The sequence below is a fragment of the Epinephelus lanceolatus genome, chromosome 10 (genome assembly GCF_041903045.1).
Source record: "Epinephelus lanceolatus isolate andai-2023 chromosome 10, ASM4190304v1, whole genome shotgun sequence".
Classification (NCBI taxonomy): domain Eukaryota; kingdom Metazoa; phylum Chordata; class Actinopteri; order Perciformes; family Serranidae; genus Epinephelus; species Epinephelus lanceolatus.
This window is the reverse complement of record NC_135743.1, coordinates 29,131,425-29,147,606: the sequence shown is the minus strand read 5'-3', so window position 1 is coordinate 29,147,606 and position 16,182 is coordinate 29,131,425. Positions and strand designations below refer to the sequence as shown.

Sequence of the window (16,182 nt, the reverse complement as noted above, 5' to 3'; positions counted from 1 at the left end):
CTGGAAAGACCGATGTTTCTCAAAACACGTTGGCCAAACAAACCAAGTTTAGAATAAAAAAACAGGAAATACCCAGTTGAGGTTATGTCAAATCCTTTGAAAGGAAGCAACAGCGAATCTAAAACCAGCACATCTCACGGAGGCAGAACCAGAATTCACAACAATATGGATGAGCACATGTAGCTACTGCACAAAAAGGCAGAGAAAACTCCGAAAAGGCACACAGTACATGATGGTTGGGAGGAGGCGAACAAACATAATAAATACTTTCCCACTTAGGGATTGAAACAGCCAGAAAATCTGTGTGTGTATTTGAATGTTTAGTCAGCCTTGCTGAAAGGGTACACTCATCCACTAACACAGATACACACACTCAGACAAACCACACATGTCCACACACACCATGACATATTATAAATGTTCTGTTGTGGCCTACAGCACACTTCATGTTCCCAATGTGCCAGATCAGCTAATAAGTAAGTGAAAGATGTATTAGTCGTCAGTTTTTCAGAGAGGACTTTGCACACCTGCAATTTCACGTTACAGTGCAACAGAACGCTTCAGGCAATTTGCTAAATCGACACTTAATTCAACAGCAAGTTAATTTTGTAGAGTAATTGAAAATGAACAGGAAAAGAGTGGGTCGGAAATCAGCCATAAATAGCCAGTACAACCTGATTACTCTGATTCACTGTGAGCAGCTCATGAATTTCTGCCCAATTCCAACCAAAATGTACAAAGACACCACACTGCAGCTTTAATTTTCGTGAGTCAGCCTCAGGGATGAACTTCAAGGGTTTTTGGGCAAAAGGCCTGTGCGCAGGATTCGGCTGGCATGTCCCAATCATTTCCCATTAACACCCATTCAAATTCTGGTGAGTTGGAATAATAGGTCAAGCTGTCAATTGAAAACTTGTAAAATATTCATCCCGGAGCGACCCAATTGGAAAATGTCAGGTCAAAACTGTGTCAAACACCAAGGCTCACAGAGCTAAAGAGAACACAATCAGAATCAGAACAATTGATGTATATGACCCATCCTTTACTGACTCTCTCCTCTTGCCTCAGTCTAACTCAAAAATACTTTCTGCTAGTGTATGCCGGCTTTCCTGCCACAGATTACACCAAGCTTTTCAATTTAAATTAGACTTTCTATGGAAAAGGTCCAAGACTTACAATGCATTTCAGTCCAAGAGAGATTAAACTGAATAATCTATGGCCAGGGAATCAGGCCCACATTTATTTGGAATAATCCATGTGCATACCCTAATAAGGGCCATTTAACTGCGCTGTTTATGCCCAAAAACACCTCACCCTGGAGAGAGTGACTTGGTATATTTTTAGTATGTAGGTCCTGGGGGTATTAGGGATATGAACCAACAAGGTCATGGTTGCTAGCTGATGCCACAGAGGAGCTTGAGTCTAATGGGATTCGACGCAGTGGAGCTTTGATGGAGCACACCACATCACTTTAAGTGGGCATGGTACATGGTGTTCTTGACGTTTCAGCTCTGTCTCACTCTTAGTCACATAAATACACAGAATGTATAAGCGACACTGTCTCATCCATTGTGAACTGGAAAGCATTTTGAACATCAGCCTTGCTGCTTTTTCTGCCACAGCGGTTCTTCTCTTGCGAAACATAGAAACACAGTTCACGGAGCTCTGAAGCTTACCTAAACATGAAATTCCTCAGTTTGCACTTCCAACTGGGATTCTGTCTTTCTATTGGACAAATAAGATTAAATAAAACCCTTTTCCTAATCACTGACTGGCAAGACACATAGATAGGGAAGTTTAGCATGGGCAATAAACAGATCATTTGCATATGTAATGCTCTTGAAAGAGAGACCTGATTGGTCCCAGTGGCTGTGTGACAATCAGACCTACCTGAGGTTTGACCTGGGCCATCCAGTTTGGATTCACATTTTGGGAGAGAGCCATCTAAAAAGAGACAGAAAGATGAAAACATTAGAAATTTAATAAAGGAAATAAAGAGTGAAAGCACTGCCCTGTGATCCCCTGGAGCAATACCACAACCTTTACCATGTTTCAGTGTCAGAACTTAGAGCTTTGTGATTACGGAGTACAAATGAGAGAGTGAGCAATTGTGGAGCAGCTCTTTGATCTGAGAATCTGGATAGTCCCTCACTGAGATAAAAAGCCATTAGAAATGCTGCACACAGATGCATGTGCACACACATGTACTGCAAAAGTGCATGAACTGGTGACCATCTAGATTGAGAATACAGATCCTTGTGCTCTTTATCTTTTTTCTTTACCTTATGCTCTCATACTGTCACAAACACACACCATCAGACACACACACATTCAGTCTTATGCGTGACTCTCAGCACATCAGCTGATCAGTAAATTAATCATTTAAAGATACAAAGTACAGTAGATATCTGTATCTCTAATGCCTGCAGAAAAAATCTTAAGGGAGATGAAATGTTAAAAGTATATGATGCAGGAACTATCTGCTTCTGTTAGTAAACGATATCGCCAGCAAAAGTGAAAGCCTATATTTGCGTTTTTTCTGTGCTGTGCCCACCATTTTCGTAGCTTTCTCTTGGATGCGTGCTGCTTACAGTCTGGCACCTAGTCGGTACATTTTAGTAAAGTCTGGACCTCACCTGCACGCTGTGCCCTGAACGTCTCGAACAATACAAAAGAAAGAGAATAAGAAAAGAGGGCAGAGTCAAAGAATATTCAACCAGCACTACGAAAGAAGAGCAGGGTGTCTGAGGCTTGGTGTTTTAATGGAATCAGTGACAGTAACCAGTTTCAGCAGCACCTTCAATTCAGCCTATTGTTGATATTCTGCTAAACCGCACACCTAAATCTTTTTTTTTTTAAATCTTTTTTATTTTGAAACAGAGAACTGATATGAGAAGTAATTCATGCCGATGACATCCACCCTGAAAATAAATAGTAATTCTATCCCCACTCAAAGGACGCACTGATTTCCAAATTTAAAGTGACATGCATCTTGTTTCTGGCGGCAGACTGACAAACTTTCTTTCTGGGTCATTCATCAGTGGGACACTATAGTGGCACGAGATAACAGAGAGGAGAGGCGGGGAATGAGGAGCAGGGGCAGCTAAGCTCTTCTTCGCGCTGACTTCTCCTGGCTGCCTTTCTGAAAAGGACAGCCTGGCATATGCTGCTGCCTAACAAGGATTACAGTAAGCACCTGTTCACACACGGTATGTTTCATTTTACACAGTGTGGTATGAATAAAGTGTTGGGTCCGGTGAGGCTTTACATGTGTTTGGCTTCTGTTTCTTGTTTTCAAGGTGTGTTTAAATCTTTAAAAAAAAAAGTGTATGAAAGAAATTAAAAATTTTATTATAGTGAATGTTCAGATACTCAGAACATTTCAGGGTTAAACCATTTTTACAAAGTGCTGGGTGTTAGATACTGTCTGGAGAAATCATGGTCAGCATATGCTGCCAGGCAGGATTAGGTGGCAAAATGCTCATACCGACAGGTCATCTTCTACTAAACAGAGCGACCAAAAGAAACCACCGGGTCAAAGACAAGTGACTCAGCTTTCACCTGTAGCTGTGATCTAAGTCAAGCTGTGACAATAACTACCAAGCATTCTCCAAAAATCTCCTCAGCTGAACTCCATCTATCTCGGGAGTGTAACAAACTCACATTTCTATTTTATATTAGCTGCTGATTAAAACACAACACTTGTTCCTACAGTTTCATCACAAGGTCACCATGACCAATCTAATGTTGATAGGTGGAAAACAGTGGAATGCCCCTTTAGGGAGGATGATTTAAAAGGATGTTAAAACCTGAGGTAGGTTTTTATTAGGAGAAAAAAAAGAGGTCTGTTTCTTCAAAGCAAAGTGAAATTGTGCACTTTGTTTCACAGGTTCATTTTACAGTAGTCAAGTGTGAAATATCAAATCCATTTTATTTTCTTTGATGTGCAAACATTCAGTGTTTTATTGGCAACAAGTTTTCGCCAGAGCTCTACGTGTGAATGCTACATCAACAAAATAAACAACATCTAGCTACAACAACCTTGGCTGTATTTCTCTAAAACAGTACCGATGTAACAGTAGGTACTTCTGCAAGCCAATACAGTAGGATTGGATGTTAAGTTTGATCCTCAACCTATTTTATCCCGAGCCAGAGAGGCCAAGCGGCAGTTTAGCCTTCCTAAGCCAGAAGAGCACTGGGCTGGCACTGTTCACGCGACAGGGATCAGAGCTTGCTGCTGTCTTCAAAGCAAGAGGGAATGTTACAGTGTGTGTGTGTGTGTGTTTGTGAGAGAAAGCGACTACACAGTTCCTGTTGGACAGACTGAGCACAGCTGTTGACAGAAGACAAGCAGTCTAAGGCATCACACAAGCTCACACATGTATACAAACACACACTGCAGGCTGTGCTTTGATTTTACCAAAGCTGCGTCCATGTTGTGCTTAATTCGGTTTAGTTTTTTGTTTTTCTTTTCCCCGCTGACTGAGGTAGGACCTTGGCTTGTCTGATAAAAAAGCAAAGCACGTGGAAAAGTGCAGTGAAGCGCATGGATCTGGTATCTGAGGTTGCAAGGATGCAGGCGGACATGTGCAAGTGTGCAAGGGTGATTTAAAGTCAGTGCTATACCATTAACCTCATACAACATCTATAGCAAAATACCTTAAACCTAAAGAAAAACTGAGTATTAATCTAACGCACAACTGAGAATGAAGTCCAGAGACCCATTAATTTTTTCACTCTACACGGAGAGGGAAACTGGCTCACTCACCATCTGACTTTATGAATGAAAAAATGACACACATCCTGACACTTGACTTACTGACACTGCACCGCTCTCTTAAGAGGAAGTTCTTAAAAAACTGTGTGTCTCAGAACTCAAGGGGGGCATGGCCTCGTGAACTGTGGCTGCTTTTTCAAAGTGCTTTTTTCAAAGGAGGCACAAAGCATTGTGGGAGGCTTGTGACTTCAGATACTAGATCCAGATGCTTCCTTGGTTTAAGCTGTAGGGAAGAGGAGAGGAGATAGGGGAGGAACTGTGAAAGATGGGGAGGCTTGTAACATCTGCTGAGAGGGCATACTGAGAGAAGAGGAATGAAGAATTAGGAATGTGGATGAATCCCAGCAAACATTTTGTGACTTAATACATGTTTATACAATGGTCTCCAGCAATGCTGAAACTCTTCTGGTTCCAAAAGCTGACATAATACTGTGAAAATGCTTTTGCTTTTTCTGGGATAATGGTGGCACTCTCCTTTAAAGATCTGTGCCAAAGTGTTGTAGCCAAACAGCCAAGACACTTATGCTGTTTTTTATTTCTTAAATGTGACACACAGCTCTTAAGTAGTTAAAAAAATGTGATAACCTTTGTTTGGATATCTCATTTACTAAATCTTCAAGAAAAGAAAGGCATGCTCTGTGGTGAGAATCACAAATAGAAGACCAGATATTACAAAACAAGATCATGATTTGAATATATGACAACCCTGAGAGGCAAGGTATGAGGTAATGATGGAAGGCTGTGTGGGAGAGGAGTGGAGGTGGCGATGAAAAAAGGATAGAATGAGAGAGAGTCTGCAGCTGACTGACAAGAGGTTTCTCTCTTATCAGATGGGGGATTTGCAGGAGACACACAGACCAGCCCACAGCCTATTTTTATGACCCGCAATCCTCCTATGCCTCCATCCCTTGTTCATTCACTCTATTCCTCCATCCCCCTCTTCCTTGCTTCCAGAGCCCCGGGCGACATGGGTGGGATGTAGTGATTTATACCTCTGTGCATGTGTGTGTGTGTGTCATGTGTGTGTGTGAGAGGTAATGAGGCTGTCCCACAGGCTACAATTCCCATCCTACAAACACATTACACACCTATTGGAAGGCCTGATTATCGACATAAGGCTACCAGCCATCTTTCAGGTATATCATGTGTTATCAACTGAACCCAACCATGATGGCTGGAACAAAAATATCTTCATCAGTAGTGACCATTTAACTGCTTTGGTTAGTTTTATCGATAAAGTTAATGGGCCTGCCAAATTTTATGTTTATCACTTTACAAAACGGAAATTTCACTCTCGCTCCTGATTTGCTTGATTTTGAGATTTAGTTCAAACTGTCCCGATTCATTAGGGTTCAAACTAACTGGAAGAGATCTGCACATTTCCCTTGTGTAGAAGAAAAGAAAACTCCGGTCCTCGTCCATGTGTCTTCAAAGTGACCCCTGGTATGGATGTACATGACATTTAACAACAATCAATAATCTGGTGAGATGGAGGGGTGCTACATGTCCATAAAATGTATTACAACTCTCTCGAAAAGGTCGACAGTCTCTGATGAGATCGATCAGCACAGCCTAGCTGTAAAATAGGTAATTGCCTCGCTGTGTTACCTTCTTGATTTTCTTCTCCATAAAACTCCTTGATAAACACAAAGAAAGGAACGGACAAGAACAAGCATCCCAACATCTGGCCCTTATTGGGAAAATACAGTAGGGTTTTATGAACTCAGGAGAGGAGGAGAAAACTGTCTCTTTTAACTCACATACAGTACACACGCCTGGAATCACTAATTTCTGGTATGCTGCTACATGCTTGTTAGCCATATGACTATTTGTACTGAAATGATTTAATAATAACATAGGTTTCTTTTGTGAGAGAACTTCAAGCATGTTTGCTTTAGCATCAGGATTTTTTTTTTTTTTTCAAATTTGCACATTTAACTAATTTTAATGTAGATATTGAATATTTTATTGCTTACTGGTTTATGTGTATTTGACATGAGATTGAATTTAGCCATTTTATATTATTTAAAAAAGGAAAATGATTGTACAATGTGGTGCCATAGGTCAGGTTGATCATTTTTGTGTTCCTGTATTTTTAGGGCTGGGCAATATGTTATTATGTCATTATGGAGATATAAGACTATATGTTGTCTCAGATTTTGGATATCGTTGTTGTAATATGGCAAAAATTGTGTTTTTTCCCTCTTTTTAAAGGCTGCATTACAGTATAATAATGCTAATTTATCGACTTATCAGACTTTTCAATTGTTTTAATGCTTGCCTTAACCCACTGTCGTTATATCCACATTATTGATGATTATTGATCAAAAATCTCATTGTGTTAACATTTTCTGAAAAACAAAAAAACAAACAAAAGCAAAACAAAAAAACCCCAATAGTCATCCCTACAACTTTTTTTTTTGCATCAGAGAAGGTTTTGTTATGTTGGATTTTGTCTCCCAGACCAAGCATTAATAAAGTGCTTTTGAGAAGATTTAAATATATCGAGATATACTGTGTATCGAAATATAACTAAAAAAACTATTGTGATTTAATTTTCAGGACATATTGCCCAGCCTTGTGTATTTTGCAGCAGCAACTCTTACATTGAAGACATAGCGGTTGTGGTCAATGAGTATCATGATGACATGACATTATCATGATGATGACTTTTGATGATGATGATGATGATGATGCTTTGCAGAATCTGGAAACCATCCAATTCAGAGTAATTTTTCACACAAACAGATTATGCAACTGTTTTGTTTGGTACTGTGTGTCACATTGAGACATACTGATGTATTAGATTGAAGAAGAACTGGACTATTACCATGCTATCAGAACAGAATGTGCTTACAGTCCTGCTGGTGAAATAAAATACTGACCAACAGAATCCAAAGGTTCTTGCCAAGAAGCCAAAACATCTTACCAGCCTGAATATAATGGCACTTTCAGTTTAACTGGGTTTCCATGCAAAAAAATGCAAAGCTATTTTGTACTGTATCTGTCACATCATGAACATAAAAGCTGCGATCATTTATTCTTAAATGACTATATATATATTTTTCCACATCTTTAAAGCTAGTTCTCTGATTCTCCTTCAGTTGAATATGCAAGATAGCCGACTGTGCATGCAGGCCCAGGCGATTTAGCAGCACAGGCACTGCCAATCTAAGCTTATAGTCTTTAACTCTGACCAACTGCCAATTAGGCTGCCCCTGGATGCAACCGAAAGGTTTCAGCCTCATGGAGAGCAGAGTAGCCTACATTTTGTAGGGTGTGCTCCACCCAAGCTTCAGCTCTATAATTTGATGAGTGAAGGCTTGTTTGTCCCTCTAAGTATGTCATGTCCTCTCTCTCTCTGAATCTCACTTTCCTTTCCCGCTATTCTAAATTTTCATTTACTGTCTTGACTTTACTTCTCTGGCTTTACTCTGCCTGTGTCCTCTCTTAATACACACTTGTCTTTGCCTTCCTATTTGCCCCTCTCACTCTCTCAGTACGGTTTACCGTGAATTATACGCTCCAAGATGCATACTGCATGGCCCACTGAAGGCCTTTTCCTCATCTACATGATTATATAAGATTTCTGCTTGAGTATGCAAGATAACATTAGGTCATTATGCTTTCATCGACTATGACTGTGCTAAAAGAAAATGAAGAATCACTGCTCAGTGATTTGGCTCTCATTACAGACTGCGCTGGCACGGGTCAGTGGGTTCACTTTGGGCACAGAAAAATGCCTCACTGCATTGTCAATACTGACACTGCCATTGTTGATGCTGCCTATTTTCTATCCTCAATGCAAGATGCACTGAACGACAAGCTCTTAACTAAAACCTGCATAAAGAAGTGCAACAAATATTACTTATGTTTATTTAGTTGTTTGTTTAGCATCAGTTTGGTATCACAGTTGTTTTACAACCTGTCTGTGCGATACAAGTCTTTCATAATTGTTCTCAACAGAACAACAAATGACGACGCAGAGATAATCACTTATGCTCCTGCTTATCAATTATTCTCCTGGTATAAAAAATCTATTATTTAACACTGCAGACTGCAAAGATACTCATACATGTATAGTTGAAAGCCTGTCTGCATTAGTAATGAGCAGGCTGGAAGCCATTTTCACACAGTAAACAGTAGATCTTTGCAACAACTCTAAGCTTCTGTGAGTGATGACCACTGTCTTACGACCAGTGTAGTTATGACTGGGGATACAGCTCTTATGCAAGTTGTTTAGACAGTTATTTAATCTTATTCCAGCATACAGTACATCTGGCTGCAGCTTTTATGTCAATTGAGTTTCACAGTGCAGTGCTGTGCAATAATGCTATTGCACAAGTCCAGTAACTTCATTACAAATCACTCAAGAGACTATATATGAATTAATACCTTGTAAAAGTATACTATCGTGCAAATGTTATTTTTGGTTTTGCCGAGATGGCTCTGTTCATAGTCGTCCAATATAAGTGACAGTGGTTCATTTTAAGATGCAGCAATGTAGTTATTAATGTGGATCTAATGGCTCTGGCATGAAGATATGACAAGAAAGGGACAGAAGCTCTGCACTGCAAAAGTTTACAGCACATAAACATATGCTGAACCATCAAATACTGAATAGTAGCACAGCATTTGTAAAACATGCCTTTCAATCTATAGACAAAGGCTACACTAGAGGCCTTGGGAAAGTTAAAGGAGTGCTAGTTTGGTTTTGGTTGCCCTGCCAATTTAATCCAGGTTTAGACCATAGTCAGGTTTTGCTCTGTTTGATGTACTGAGAAATTTATACTGCCAGTGATGTAAGTCTTTTGCCATGGGCCATTTTAAACAGACAACACCAAATTTAAGCTTTTAGTGACAGCCTACAGGGGACAGACACAGATCAGCATACCATACTATTTCTTGGTTCTTCATGCATGCATACTCTAAAAAAAAAAAAATAACAAAAAAATCAACGGCCTATATTACGGACAGGCGTCTATATGGGACAGGCCTTTAGTTCCTTTCACACAAATCTGTTGCTCATTGGGAAATACACACAAATTGTTTATTTAAACCAATATGAATATGCATTCATTCATTTTCCATAACCGCTTATCCTGTTAGGGGTCGCAGGAGTGCTGGAGCCTATCCCTATACAGCCTATACAGGTCGCTAGTCTATCGCAGGGCTAACACATAGAGACAGACAACCATTCACACTCACATTCACACCTATGACCAATTTAGAGTCACAAATGAACCTAACATGCACATCTTTGGATTGTGGGAATAGGCCAGAGTACCTGGAGAAAGACCCAAACTGGCACAGGAAGAACATGCAAACTCCGCCCAGAAGAGCTCCCCCACCCTGGGTTCCAACCAGGAACTCTCTTGCTGTGAGGCGAAAGTGCTAACCACTGCATCACCGTGCTACTCAGTACAAATATTACTTGTATAAAAACAAGGCTTCAGATATATCAGTCATGACCTAAGGACCCTTGTGGACTAAAGGAATATGAATAACTTACAGGGTAAGCGAGGACTTGACACATAATTTGAGGTAGCCAGCAACCTGCTTTTATACATCCAAACAACTTCAATAAAAAAAATGAACTGCTTGGCAACCAGACCAGGCCTCTAATTGAGAGAGGCCTTTAGTTGTCAAAATATGTAGCCACACCAGGCCAGCAAAAAGGACTGCGCATTTGATTGGGACTTTAATTGAGGTTTTACGGTATATTTTCTATTTTAAATGCCGATGTTTACAATGACAAGGAGAGTGCTATCATCACTCATCTACTCTCAAACAAAATGAATTAGGCTACATTTCATTTTTGAGAAGACAGGAATAAAGATATTGAGAGATAGTGAATCATACTCAGACATAAAACACCAACCCATCATCCAAGTATTCTGGAAAGCTCTTTTAATTTACTCAGATCATGGTCATAGCCTGTGCTGCTGGATGAGATCTGACAACAAAACACTTCCAGACTCACCCTACAATTCTTGACTGCTCCACAGCTAGGCAAACCTCCAGTTACAAGCAACTTGCCTTGGTAACAAATTACACATTGTTTCAAGTTGGGGACATGCTGCTAACTTGTGTAGGCTCAGAGCAATCATCAGCATTATGTTATTGGGCTATGATGCCTCACTGTGGGGAATGTTTGATTAAATTCCAAATCCGCAACCCAAACAGGAAACAAAGGGGTACTATCATCAACCATACTCAAAGCACATTGGATATCATTGTCTAACAGTCAACTGATTATGTTATTTATAAAGAACTAAATACAGTTACAAGAGTATTATTGTATTTCCATGCTTTAAAAAGGGTTTTTTGCAAACACTTATAAGCTGTAGTGATATATGCCTTGATAGATGAGCATGATGGGATGATAAGGTTAAAAAAAATGCCTGGTTTCTATCTTCACAATGTTCAAGGAACCAGTTGAATACTTCTCATCTTTGACCAGTGGCAATAATTTTGGAATTGGACTTTAAGTAACGGCATGAGCAACCTGGGAAGAGTGACTCAGCAGCTGAGCTGTGATCCACAGCATCAGTGTGGGACTCAGAGATGGAGCTCCATCTGCTCACTGAAAATAATCAAGCAAAGAGGAACATCAAGTATTTTCAAAGGCCGATGTGAATATCATTGATTCAGGTGAAGAAACTGAAAAAAAAAACTAGTGCAGGATCAAATACTAGGACTTTAAAACACTTGGTGCTTTGATGGAAATCTCAGTTTAATCATCCATACAGGCCAACAGCTTTGTAGCTACAACCTCACATTCGGTTATCCAGCCAGTCAGTAAGTAAGTTAGTAAGTCCCTCACTAGCCTCTTAGCCAGTGATCAAAGCAGCTCAGACAGCCAGTCAGTCACTTTAGGTCTTGTTCAGTAGAAGAATCTGACATATTCTTTCGCTGACTAACTAGGGCACCAAAGTGCATCCAGAGCCCCAGCAAAACAAAGCACACTCACACATACACAGAGCCCCAGAAATAAAGTGCTTGGGATCAACTAGGATGAGCAGCTGTGTGCCAAGATTTCAACATGCAACAAGCTGGCAGCAATTAGGGAGCCTGCTGGAGAGGCTTCAGGGAGCAAGATGGCCATTACTACTAGTCCTCCTTCACAGTGAATCTATACAAAAGATTGGGATAAAGAGTATGCATGTATGAACAAATGAATGACTGACTGACATGTCATACAATATTTGGACCAATTGCAGGTGTGGATATTAGATTGACATGTTCAACAAAGTAAAGGTAAAGGTAAACAAAAATGATGGATAATATGTTTTCAATGTTAGATAGACTGAATGAGCATATCTGTGATTTAGAGTCTGAGGCAGGATTGCCTGCACATGGTTCTTAACATGGAGGTGGCTGAGCTGACAGCTACTGGCTAAGGGGCAGCTAATGGTCAGCTAACAAGTGACAATGACAGGGGCGGAAATATAGACAGTGCAGGCAGAGTAGTTGCACTAGGGCCCATGGTGTGGAAGGGCCCATAGAGAGAGTGGGCCTTTGCAAGTGATTCAGATTGCCAACTCGAATATATTCCTGTGTTCAAAGAGGAATGCTAAAAAAAGAATATTTCTTAAAAATGGTGTTGTTTGGTATATATGTCCTCAAAAAGATGAACCCATATATGTCATGGTTTACTTTTTAATTTTTTTTTTAAATAGTCAGTGGCTATCTAAAACATGAAATCATATGCTTTTTCTACATAAGCTATAAAATCTATAAATAAACTATTAAAAAAATATTCAATTCAATGATTAATTTTCTTAATTGTATTTTGTCAGATATGCAATGATTGCTGGGTAATACGTATGTTGATGTTGTCCAATGTCAAGTCTCTATATGTGTCAAGACAATACATGCACAATAGCGTGCACTGGGACCCATCATAACAGTGTGCACTGTGGCCCATTGTTACTTCCTTATGCCACTGGATGACAATGCTGTTCCACCACCGTGGGTCAGGTTGGCATTATCAGCGGTAACCGCCATATAAGCACAACGCTGAGTGGCAGTGATAAACTAGCCAGCGACACACACACACACACACACACACACACGCACACGCACACAGGGACTCACGTGCACCAGTGAACAGCCGGACCAGCTACCACAACAAACAACAGAGAAGCTCGGATTATAACACACAAAGAGGGAGTGTGGCTTCATTTTCTGCTCGGGACACCATTACTCCCCTATATCTTCACATATCAATCAATCAATCAATCAATTTTATTTATAAAGCCCAATATCACAAATCACAATTTGCCTCACAGGGCTTTACAGCATACAACATCCCTCTGTCCTTTGGACTCTCACAGCGGATAAGGAAAAACTCCCCCCAAAAAAACCCTTTAGCGTATAGTTGTTTGCTGCTATAGTATTGCTCTGAATGTTGCATACAGCTCATTTAAAACTGGTGAAAGCACATGACGTGTGGTGAATTAATGGATTCTCTGACATGTATTGACTTGTAATTTCCTCATCTTTCCAATATGTCCATCTTTGTGTGCCACGAGAGTGACATGAAATATTACACATTAATCAAACAAGGTAACTAGCAACTTCTGAGACAATCAGCTGTAACCTGAGCTGGAGACATGCAGTTATTTGTTATTATTCCCTCAGCATTTAGTCCTGTTCTCCATTTTAACAGCCCAGAAACAGTTTTCCATGCTTTCTCTTCATAATAGTATCTTATAAAAGTTTCCTGAGGCCATAACCTATTTCTGTCTCCATCATGAATACTGTATGAACTGCGTTTGCCGCTATATAAACATCTATGCAGTCCAACTTCACTGTGAGCCAACTTTCCAGCCTGATACAACACAGCTATAGGAAAATACATTGGCAGGCATCCAACCAACCGTAAGAAAGACTGCAGCATTTGAATACAATCCACTTTGACAACATTCCTAACAGTCTAACTGGCAGAGCCAATTTCTAGCAGAAAGTATGTTACTTAAAGACTGTTAAAAAAGTCTATATGTATATATGTGTGTATGCATACGCAAGCATGCCAACTACATTTATTGATTCATATGCACTTTGGTTGACATGTGCAAATGCTGTCTGTGTGTGTGTTCCTGCATGTGTGCAATCTGTAGAGATGGTGAACAGCAGACCCCCAGGCACCAGGTGTCACAGAGAGAAACAGCTGAGAGACAGAGAGACAGCTGCTTCTCCTGGTGTGTATCAGAGGTGGTCCCCCTTTAATGGTGGCGACATATACCCAAACACTTGACTTTTACTTTAAGGTGTACCTTCCAGAGGCTGAGATTGCACTCCCTGCCCTCCTAATGCCTGTGTCAGATTGGATTAAAGAGGTATTTTATAGGGATAGAACAAGTGGCGGCTTGAGGGTGAGTTAATATCCAGGATGGCGTTGGCTAGAATACGAGGACAATATTTAATCTAATCACATAATGTTGAAAAACCTCAGCTCTAAAACTTGCCACACCATGTTTATACTCTACACTCTCTCTCTACACTTGTTATTAAGGTCTGACAAGGCCTATATAAGCCACAAGATGATGCAGGAACATCTTATGATAACACACATTTCTACATGAATGGGATATACACCATAATATAACAAGTTACTTTGCAACTCTACCCAGTAACAGATTATCATTACAATAAGAATGCTCACCTTGCACCTACAACTCAGACATTGTTTCTCACAAGCACTATCACAACAAAGTGCATGACAATAGTCCCCCCTGTATTAAGCTGATATCTGGTCCCAGTGCAGCCCCCCTCAATAAGATGTTTCTGTCTTGGATGCAGAGTGATAAGGTAGGTAGGCCTATCCTTATTTGTTAGCATGATGCCATCATATCAGACGGGCCCAGTGCGTTGAATGCAACCTATTGCCCATACGTGCGTCCATGGCCTAGCCTCTATCCGTGCATCAGATGTGAGAGATCTGGTTTCAGACTGGAGTGATGCATGGCCCCACAAGCCTGTTCAATCTACACGCCTCTGAAGATAAAAATGAAATCACAAAATGTTCGACCCACATCCAAGGGGTTCGTGATAGATACAGCCTGTAACGCCGAGATACTCGTAAAGCCCGAAGAGACTGTGGTCGAGCTGTAACCATCCACACCTTCTAGCCTACTTGGTCCAACCCAAAATGGGGTCACTGCCTAATGATCAAACGCACATATTTCAGGAGGTGTTATTCACGCTGCTGTCATCAAAGGCTGCGGGATGACAAGTCAGTGGACTTAAATGTGGTAAATAACTACAAGCTGTGCGCATCTCTCCAGCACATCCGACACGCAGTAAGCCTCTGCATCTCGCCCATGAAATCCATGAGTGCTTTTTGTCATTTTGGCAACAATGTGGCAGACCGCCAGTGATCACACCGACAGCTCTACTGTAGCTCACCCAGAGCCAGACTCGCCCCTTCCCGACTTACCGGATTTGAAAAACGCCGCTATGTCTGCCGCGTCCTTCGCAGCCTCATCTAGTCCCTCTCCTGCGCTCATGGCTGTGGTCGCTTGTGCGGAAATAGCGATAGCTATCCTCAAACGGGTTTTATGGTTGCAATAATTATTTATCAGCAAAAGCGGACGCCTTTCATTGAAGCGGATCCGGTCATACAATCTGTGCTGCCTTCATTAAGCGAGAGACCTCCTCCTCCATTTTGGCCGAGAAGGGAAAATCCTGGCAACCGATCGGCGGCGCTCCCGAGTTGGGACTTGAGGGAGGGGAGGCGGAGGAATGGGGGTGATAGTGAGAGAAGGCGGAGGTAAAAAAGAGGAGGGGAGGAGGACTGAGGGAGGAGGGCTATTCCGTTTCGAGTGGTGGGTGGGGGTGGGATATCCTGGGATTCCGTTTCGGGGGGTTTTGGTGCATTGTGCGCCACCCAAATTTAGTGTGTGCGCCACAGCACATCAGCAGCCCCAAGCGTCACTCACTGCGGTGCTGATGCGGTTTGCGTGGGAGTCATTCTTCAGGATTTTATTCCGTTATAGCTTAAGCCCAGATGTTATGACGGGATGTCACATCGACAAACATCATGCTTATTTAGTAAACGTGCAGTAGTTGTAGAGTAGTAGTTCTCACATTGAGCCTCATTATACAGGCCCTTATGGCTGAATTCTTGCAGAAACATGAGTTTAATATTCCCATGAGGTCAATGAGTTCTGCTTTTGCATTATTTAGGCTAGTTTCCTGACAGTTATGGTCCGGGTGCATGATTGCAAGTCGTTCACAAGGGAAGTATTTCTTTTTCAAGTATGGCTAATCGTATTTAGCGGATAAGAGTGAGAAAATGACGATGAAGGAGAAGGATTATTTAATTCTCTCTTCATCTTCTAGTGACGAAGATGATGCTACAGTATGAGGTCATTTGCCCCACAAATCTAACCCAGTTC

The 16,182-nt window shown here is 41.0% G+C and overlaps 1 protein-coding gene across 2 annotated transcripts in view; it reads right to left on the bottom strand.

The window, feature by feature from the left end:
* triob (trio Rho guanine nucleotide exchange factor b) overlaps positions 1–15,422 on the bottom strand; it is a 123,790-nt gene extending 108,368 nt beyond the window's left edge. Inside the window, exons 1-2 of one of the 2 annotated variants that reach the window (XR_013492222.1) lie at positions 15,222–15,422; positions 1,891–1,944 (exon numbers count right to left, since the gene is read on the bottom strand). Coding sequence is in view for 1 of the 2 variants with exons in the window: in XM_033641515.2 (XP_033497406.2) it covers positions 1,891–1,944; positions 15,222–15,291 (124 nt within the window). In the remaining variant the exon portion in view is untranslated. The remainder of the gene's footprint in view (positions 1–1,890; positions 1,945–15,221) is intronic. The other variant, XM_033641515.2, reaches the window with a different exon arrangement.
* Between the last annotated feature and the right edge of the window lie 760 nt (positions 15,423–16,182).